The sequence below is a fragment of the Corylus avellana genome, chromosome ca2, assembly GCF_901000735.1.
Source record: "Corylus avellana chromosome ca2, CavTom2PMs-1.0".
NCBI lineage: Eukaryota > Viridiplantae > Streptophyta > Magnoliopsida > Fagales > Betulaceae > Corylus > Corylus avellana.
The window spans coordinates 19,678,816-19,688,415 of NC_081542.1; the positions used below are offsets into that span (position 1 = coordinate 19,678,816).

Genomic DNA, 9,600 nt, shown 5'->3' on the forward strand with positions numbered 1-9,600 from the left:
TATATCTTTACCCTTATATATAATTGATCTAAAACCTTAAAAGTCAGTCCTGTATCTTTTGAAGATTGTTTCCTTCTCTACATCTCATGACTAAGACTTTTGTTTAATGTTCTAATTAAGCATTTCTTAACCAACCCTTTTGACAATGATCAAATTAATGTGCCATTTTTATGGACAGATATAGCGTTGAAGATTCTAGCAATGGATCCAGAAATATCAACTGCAGACAATGCATGTGGGTGGAAAGCTTTGGAAATGTTGGCTAGGAAACCTTTTGCAATTTGCAGAGAAAGTCAACTATCATTCTGGAAAAGTCGCTTAAATTCTTGTTTGTTTGCCTCCAACCCAAACTTCTTTAATTGCAAAGTACTAGACATCCCAACTCTTTTTCCTAAATTCTTTTTCTCAAATGATCTGGTCCATTCAATAAATAAATTGATTTATATTATTTTTTTTATTTAAATGAATGTGGGAACCAAATCATTTGGAAAAGAGAATTTGAGAAAAAGTGTTGGGATGCCTAGCAGCCCTCTTTCCCAAGTAGTTCTTTTATTACATTATTCACACCTTGATGACAATTTTACTCAAATTACCATAGCATAGGAAAATGCTCTTATTTGATTTCATAAAATGCTCTTCTTCTCCCCTATTTTTTTATTCCTCTGTTTTTCCTCTGTTTTGTGTACGTTTTCTGTAGAATTTTTGCAGCAGTAGTTCTCCTCTCTTATTCCTTTGTTTAATTTACTGTCCTTGGAGTGTATCTTGCTGTAAAATCCAACCAACAATACTTCTAATCTAATGAAAGTTCTACAAGAAAAGTTATTTTCTATTTGAAATATCTCAATCTATTGTAAGGTTTCTTTTATACACACACAAGAACATAGGAGCAGTGTTTTAATGCTCTAGATATCTCTTTGCATTTTTATTTTATAAAACTTTCAATATCATTGCTTATTATGGATATTGGTCAAATAACTATATCGATTTAATATTTCCTTGTTATGAAACCATCTCTGATTTCTCAATAGATTATTTTCTAAATGACAGGGTTCAAAGGGATCTCTAACAAAGGTTTGATGAAGACATTAGCCCATCAGTCAGTAGAACGCCTTTGGTTAATGGTTGGAGTTCCTGACAACCCGTTCTCATCAAATATGGTTATGAATTTAATTATAGAAGCTACAAAAGTTGGAAATGTTGAATATCTAATTATACTTATACGCTCTTACCTTGACCTAATATGGCAAGTAAACAAAAATAACATGAGTTTATTTCACATTGCTATTTTATATAGGCAAGAGAGTGTTTTCAATCTAATATATGAGCTAGGTAGTAACAAAAATTACCTAGCATCATGTAAAACTTTTGAAACAAACGAGAACATGCTACATTTAGCTGGACAATTGGCTCCTTTAGATCGACTAAATATCGTATCAGGAGCAGCTCTTCAAATGCAACGAGAGTTGTTATGGTTTAAGGTGAGTGATAACATTATTTAACAAATTTTTTTTTTCTAGTTGCATGTATAATGGTTCAATAATTACGTGTCAATTTATACATGTTCAACTGTAGGAGATAAAAAAAAATTGTGCCACTGGCATATGTGAACATGAAGAATTTTGAGGGAGAAACACCTAAGGAGATATTTATAAAGAGACATACAAATTTGCAGAAAGATGGGGAAAAGTGGATGAAGGACACATCAAACTATTGCATGCTCGTGGCGACATTGATTGCCACTGTAATTTTTGCTGCAGCCTTTACTGTACTAGGTGGCAACAATCAAGAAACAGGCACTCCAATTTTATTGAGAAGTAACTGGCTTATGATATTCTTCATATCAGACGCAATAGCACTATGTTCCTCTTCGACTTCAATAGTAATTTTTTTGTCAATTCTCATGTCACGTTACACAGAAGAGGATTTCTTCAAGTCATTACCCTCAAAGTTGGTGTTTGGACTTGCCACTCTTCATCTCCATGGCGGGCATGATGGTAGCTTTCAGCACAACTTGTTTTTTGGTGTATAGCAGCGCAAGGGCATGGGTTCTGGTTGTTGTAATCACTTCGGTTACTATCCCACTTACTTCCTTCGTTGTGCTACATCATAACCTTTGGGTTGATACATTCCTCTCAACATACAAGTCTAGATTTCTTTTTCGGCCAAATAAACGTAAACTTTTCTAGCAGAAGATGTTGTTTGGGGAATTAATGATCAAAAAATATGAAATACAAGTAAATCAGAAGGAAGGAAAATTGTCAGAGGTTGAATGCATGTTGAACAAGGAAGGCCAAGGAAGGAATTGAGCAAACCAAGACTTGATTTGGATTTGATGTTTCGTCTTTAACTATTTCCATCAAGACTTACGATCCTGTGGTTTATACATTTCTGCATTTTCTTTTTCTTGATTGTGAATCCACAATTGCTTTGATCGTGTAGTCAAATTGTCATTTAGTAATTTGACTATGTAGTCAAATTATAAGAGTTCGATTTAGCAACTGATTTACTCGTACAGTCGTACCCGTTCTTACGGATTCTCTTATTAGCTTTTTTTGGGCGTTTGTAATTTTTCCCATTTGTCATTAGGTTATATAATATCATTATTTTTAAAATTTTCTACCCACACAAAAAAAGAAAAAAAGAAAAGAAAAGGGCATTGACATTTTGACGCTTGCAATATAATAGTTAATTAATAGATTTTCAAATTAAGAACCCACTATCAAATGCTAATTGTGAACAAATCACGTCATTCATGTCCAACTGTAATAACATAAAGTCCATTAAAAAATCTAAACATTTTATTAGAGTCTACCTACAATAAGTAAAAGAACTTGTCAAGAAAAATTGATGTGTTGATCCCAATTAAGAGATAATCCAATATAAGAATTGAACGTAAATGTTTACATATATCTGCCTACAGGCTCAAGAAAGTCTTTATGGGCTCAAGCAAGCATCAAGAACATGGTATAAAAGATTTACCTCTTATCTTTTAGAGCAAGGCTTTACAAGAGGACATGCTGATCGAAAATTGTTCATTCATACCGAAGGCGAAACATAAGTTCATTGCTCAGATTTATGTTGATGATATAGTGTTTGATGCTACCATTGATTCTCAGTCTCTTAGGAATTGAAAAGACCTAAATCCCTCAATTTTCCATTAAAAAGAAAAATAGAAACAAAAAAAAAAAAAAGTGGCTACGGCCACCCCCATCTCGTTGAAATGGGGTGGCTCCCAATCTTTTTTGTTTTATTTTATTTTTTATCTTATTTTAAATGGGAGTATTTTGAAAATTCAAACTCGTGTACTTGAGGGTAATTTTGAGAATTTTGTACCGATAAATACATGTGAGCCATTTTCCATCAAAAAGAATGAAAATGGCTAATGAATAAATTAAATTAAGAATTTTAAAAATTTTATAGGGGGTACATTGCCAAAATTTGAAGTTAGAGGCAGAGATATATGCAAAGTGGGACGGGCATGGGCCAGGCCCCCATGGTTTTTAACTTCACTAAGGTGGTTTCAACATATTCGGACTGTTTTCGCCCCTGGCCAATAAAACTCAAAAAGTTAAAAGGCCAGTTGGGGAAATTGATTTGTCATCAACCATATGAAATTGAATTCTAGAGATGGCTCTTAAGCAATTACGTCACAACCATATGAGGTCACTTAATGGTTAACCTGTCCCTTGATTATAATTGTCTCTTATGTGAACATGTCAAATATATATATTCTGTATGCCCCTAAACGGAGAAGGGGTTGGCATTTCCTCATTTGCAAGATGTGAACTTTTGGACTTTCCCCCTATTGCATGTGGATCCTAATTGGCAAGATATTTTCGGGCGTGACATGTGGATTCTTAAGCGGTTAAGCCATTTGTGAAAGCTTCTATAAACAATTAATGAATATTAAAAATGGTTGATTTTAAATAGCATAAATAAATTTTATAAATTTCATGCTTTGTGAGGTTGGCCATTTTATTTTGTTTATAGATTGAAGTTTTAAACTAAAATGCACATGCGAAGTCCTCGAACTACGGACTTTTGCATTAATATTATTAAAATGCACATGAAGTTTTAAAATAAAATGAAGTTTTATAGAATGAAGTTTTTATAATAGTGCACGTAATGCATTCACACTATATAATATATATATTTTTTAAAATATATCATACTCATTCATTGATAAAAGTTGCGAGCTTAAAGCTCTTACAAACAGAGCAAAAAGCTCTGAAATAAATCATAGTCGAAGCTAAAGATATAGTCATCAACAACAGACCAAATCAACCAAAATACAACATTCGCTAACCTATGACTAAATATCAGATTAAAAACTCAGATCTGCATCAAACAGACACCATCTAATGCATAGATAGCGTTTATTCCTCGGCCTTGAGAGCAAAACTCCCAAGCCGATACTTATTCCTCGGCCTTGAGAGCAAAACCCCCAAGCCGATACTTATTCATCGGCCTTGAGAGCAAAACCCACAAGCCGATACTCATCCTCCTCGATTCAAAAGCCATGATAAATTTCACATCCACAACCCAAAGGTTTGGACCAGTAATATCGGGCAGCAACAGGGCGCAACAAAGCAAGAGGAGAAAGCCTTATTACAAGCATAAATAAAACCATACAGGGAAATAAAGGGAACAATAAAACTAATGTAGGAAAAGAAATTACAGCAAATAAAACCAAATACAGGGGAACTCAAAGGAAATACAAAAAAAAAAAAAAAAAAAAAAAAAACAGGAAAATAAATGCGAAAAACACTCAAAGCGGGTCACGGCAGCCGGAGAAGGCCGATTGCGAGCTGGCTGGAAACCGCCGCGGAAGGTGGCACAATAAGCTTGGCACGGGAGGGGCGCGTGAAAAGACCCGACAGCGAGTGATGAGCAGCAAAGCGAGCGCGGAGGAGATCGGCGGCACACACAAACAAATAGGAAGGGGGAGAGTTTGAGTGAAAACCCCCAAAAGCAGTACCCACCGAGGGAGAACACAAATACAACAAAACAGAAAACACCAAAGACAGAAACAAACCTAAAACAAAAATTGGGAAGCAAGGAAGGGAGGAGGGATGCAGGCAACGGTCATTCCTCCTCCCCTGAGGCGGCGGCGCTCTGGAGGGGGGCTTAGGATTTCACAAGGCTTCCCCCATTCCAACTCGATGTACGATTTTCTAGAGCCAAAGAAGTTGTTGTCTGTACTTGTAGTTGTAATTCACACTATATAATATTAGTAAACAGAAAATGTCAAATGCAATAGGCATGACGACTTTGTACTCAAAGGCCCCTGCAAGGTTAAGCATCGAAACTCCCTTTCCTCTGATTCCTCAACAGGTTCTGAAGCTCAATAAGGGCCAGAATTCAAATAGTAAGTATTGTCCAGCACCTCTAATCTTCTGTTCTGCATAATACTACTTGTTATCATCATGCCCTTAATTAGCAAATATCTCTTTCTCATTACCAATAATATTCTTTTGAGTTAAAAAAAGATCAGATTGATTATGTATTAATTAATTATTTTCTAGCTCATTTTATTTCCAAAGAAAGAACCAAAAAAATGGAAGAAGGTGCTATCAACAAGCCTTATAAAAGAAGACAAATGGCAAGGAGTGAGACATTTCCATCAACGAGTCATCCTCAAAGGGCTTCTTCTGGAGAATCTACCAATCAACAAATACCCTCTTCCTTTCCATCATTTCCTACACACTTGGATCAGGGACAATAAATAGCTAATGTAGGAGATGCTAGCCTTGAGGCTCTATGGCCGCTTTTCGTTAAAATTCAGCCTTCTTTAAGCTCTCTTCTACAAGATTTGGCTAACTGGGATGCAGCTACGTTATTACCGGTGCCAAACTTTGACGTAGCCCAAGAAACTCGCTCATACGCACAAGATGAACTGGAGCAGATAGTGTCAGAGGTGCCAAGCTCAAGGAGTAAGTGCTCCATCTTTTTTCTTTTTTTTTAGTCATATGCAGAATGCAATCATATAGACTTGTGACAGTTTTCGAATATCATACGAAAAACTTTTTATTTATTTTTTTATGAGGGTGATCTCGGTTTCACTTATAGGCCAGGCAGTACCCGGACCAATTCCAAATACGTTTGTTCCATGTTAATTATCCTTTCCATTCCAATTCCACCTTGCAAAAACTCTATTTTGAAATAGACCAAAATTTTCTGTTAAGAATCCAAAATAATAATAACAATAATTAAACAAAACAACAATTACAAACGTACACGCACACACAAAGGAAAAAGAACAAGACAAAATTTCACTTGCTGCAGATACGAAAGATTATGAGATAAATTAGTTCTTCCAACATCTTAGCATGCATCCAAGAGGCATGCATGATTTTTCACCGCAAGTTGTAATTAATACGGTTTTTTTTTTTTTTTTGGTAAAAATAAAATTCTAGGGGAAAGAATAATAGAAGAAAATCGTGCCCATTGTGGTCTCCTCCTTCATGCTGCCATAAAAGGTGATTGGCCGGCTGCTAAGGCTTTCCTTGAGAAATACCCACATTGTGTTCGGGCTAATGTATCAAAAGAGGAAGGGACGGCACTTCACGAAGCCGTGGTTGCACAACAAACCACTTTTATAAAAGAATTGTTGAAACTGATGACTCCGGAAGACTTGGAATTGAGAACCAAAGAAGGAGCTACTGCCCTTCACTTTGCAGCTCAATCAGGAATAGTGAAAATTGCTGAGTACCTGGTGAAAATCAACAATAAACCGCTATTGATTGATGATTGCGATGAAAGGACACCACTTCAATATGCAGTTGAGCTAGGACGCCATAGAAACATGGTCTCGTATATATTCTCTGTGACTCCTCTTAAACAGTTGACTGCTCATCAACGCTCGAACTCCTTCTTTACACTGCTTCCTCTGATTTTTATGGTAAGCTCTACATCTAACTATAACTTTGTTTGATGGAGTTACCACTTCTATTGCAATATTAGTGACCATATAATTAACCTTTTGACAATCATCAAATTTATGGACAGATATAGCATTGAAAATTTTGGAAATGGATCGAAACATAGTAAATGCTGATTCTGAATGTGGGCCAACAGCTTGGTAATGTTGGCCAAGAAACCTTTTGCAATTGGCAGCACAAGTCAGCTTTCGTTCTGGAAAAGTCGCTTAAATTCTTGTTAGTTTGCCTCCAACCCAAACTTCTTTAATTGCAAAGATATATACGACATTTCCCAAGTAGTTCGTTTATTACATTAATCACAACTTTTTGACAATTTCACTCGAATTACCTTGGCATGGGAAAATGCTCTTATTTGATTTCATCAAATCTTTAGATGATATCTACTTCTAAACTATGGAAAATTAAATTTTATGAGAAGAGTTATATTCTATTTGAAATGTCTCAATCTATTGTAATACTTGTAAGCGTTTATTTTATGCACACACAAGAATGTGGGGTAGTGTTCTTATTTTTTGGCTGAAGCTACCATTTCTTTTTACTTAAATTCAAAAATAGAAGACACTTAAGGTCGGGTTATGCAAAGACAAAACATATCTTGAGGAGTCAATAATTAGGACACAAGTAGCCGCATTTAATGGTTTAGTTATCTTTGCAATTTTATTTTATAAAACTTTCAATATCATTTCCTATTATTTATATTGGTAAAATAATTATATAGTTTTAATATTTCTTTATTACCAAACCATCTTTGATTTCTGAATAGATTCTTTTCTCAACCATAGGGTTCAGAGGGATATGCAACAAAGCTTCGATGAAGGCATTAGCCCATCAATTAGTTGAAGATCTTTGGCAAATGCTTAGAGTTCGAGACAAACAGTTCTCATCAAACTTGCTTCACTATCATATGACTCTAATTTTTGAAGCTGCAAAAGTTGGAAATGTTGAATTTCTAATTATACTTACACGCTCCTATCCTGACCTTCTATGGCAAAAAGATGAAAAAAACATGACTTTATTTCACATTGCTATTGTATATCGGCAAGAGAGTGTGTTCAATCTAATATATGAGATAGGTACTAAGAAGGATACCATTGGATCTTTTCTTACTTTAGAAACCTATGAGAACATGTTGCATTTAGCTGGACAATTGCCTAGTTCAGATCGACTAAGTATCGTATCAGGAGCGGCCCTTCAAATGCAACGGGAGTTGTTGTGGTTTAAGGTGAGTGATAATATTCTTTTTTTTTTTTTTTTGCATATATAATGGTTCACGCATTATCTATCAATTTATACCTGGCCAACTGTAGGAGATAGAAAAGATTGTACTGCCATCATACATGAACGACATGAATTCAGATGGCAAAACACCTAAAGAGATATTTATAAAGACACATACAGAAATGCAGAAAGACGGAGAAAGGTGGATGAAGGACACATCAAACTATTGCATGCTCGTGGCAACATTAATTGCCATTGTGATTTTTGCTACAGCCTTCACTATACCAGGTGGCAACAATCAAGAAACAGGTACTCCTATTTTTTTGAGAAGTACCTAGTTTGTGGTATTCTTCATATCAGATGCAATAGCACCATGTTCCTCTTCGACTTCAATTGTAATTTTTTTTGTCAATTCTTACTACATGTTACACAGAAGAGGATTTCTTTAAGTCATTACCTTCAAAGTTGGTGTTTGGACTTGCCACACTCTTCATCTCCATGACAGGAATGATGGTAGCCTTCAGCGCAACTTCCTTTTTGATGTATAGCAGCACATAAGCATGGGTTCCGGTTGTTGTAATCACTTCGGCTAGTATCCCAGTGACATCATTTGTACTTCTACATCGTAAACTTTGGGTTGATACATTCCTCTCAACATACAAGTCTAGATTTCTTTTTGGGCCATATAAACGTAGACTTTTCTAGGGGTAGATGCCAAATTAGGAGTTCATCACAAGAAAATATGAAATACAAGTCAAATGAAAAGGAAGAAGAAATGTCGGAGGTTCAAGGGATGTTGAACAAGGAAGTCCAAGGAAAGAAATGAGCAAATAAAGACTTTGAATTTATGTTCTCCTTAAACTGTTTAACTGCTTCATATATATATATATAAACGATTTGAAAAGCAAAATGAGGTTTTGATTTAGTATCTATATATGTATAAACCCTTTTGGTACTACGTGATTTGCCGAACGTACAACTATGATATTTTGATCAAACCTTCTCATAAACCCTCCATTAGTGATAGTTGTTTAGAAAATACTAGTTAGAGTGAATTTAAAAGGAAAAAGGGGCTCATTACTTTGTAACACCCCGATTATTACTCATGGTAATAGAAAGAAATGCATTTTATTGAGTCCTATATTTTTATAAAAACACTCATAATTCAAAAGGGCCCAAACCATTTTTCTTAAAAACCCAATACAATTTTTAAATTATTTTTAACCTTGATCGAATGTTCAAAGTAAACCTGGATCATTCGATGAACCCTAGGCTCAAACTTTCGAATGAAATCCTAGATCTGATAGTACAACATACAGTACCGCGAACGTTCAAGTCTATCTTAAAAGCAATTTTAACCTACTAGCCACCTCACCCAGCCTTATCCACTCCCCTGCCCTAAAAATAAGACCCGCCAACGTGTTCAAACTTCACCCATTCC

The 9,600-nt window shown here is 35.3% G+C and overlaps 1 protein-coding gene across 1 annotated transcript; it reads left to right on the plus strand.

The window, feature by feature from the left end:
* The first annotated feature begins 5,262 nt into the window (after window positions 1-5,262).
* LOC132169270 (ankyrin repeat-containing protein ITN1-like) lies at window positions 5,263-8,717 on the plus strand. Its single transcript, XM_059580332.1, has 5 exons — window positions 5,263-5,368; window positions 6,417-6,901; window positions 7,705-8,163; window positions 8,249-8,468; window positions 8,593-8,717. Exons 1-5 carry the CDS (start codon window positions 5,263-5,265, stop codon window positions 8,715-8,717), a joined length of 1,395 nt encoding a protein of 464 aa, XP_059436315.1.
* Window positions 8,718-9,600: the final 883 nt, after the last annotated feature.

Coding starts and splice junctions, on each gene's coding strand:
- LOC132169270 (XM_059580332.1), top strand. CDS start 5,263: ATGACGACTTTGTACTCAAAGGCCCCTGCAAGGTTAAGCATCGAAACT. Junction 5,369..6,416: donor TAAGGGCCAGAATTCAAATA/GTAAGTATTGTC, acceptor ATAAAATTCTAG/GGGAAAGAATAATAGAAGAA. Junction 6,902..7,704: donor TGCTTCCTCTGATTTTTATG/GTAAGCTCTACA, acceptor ATTTCTGAATAG/ATTCTTTTCTCAACCATAGG.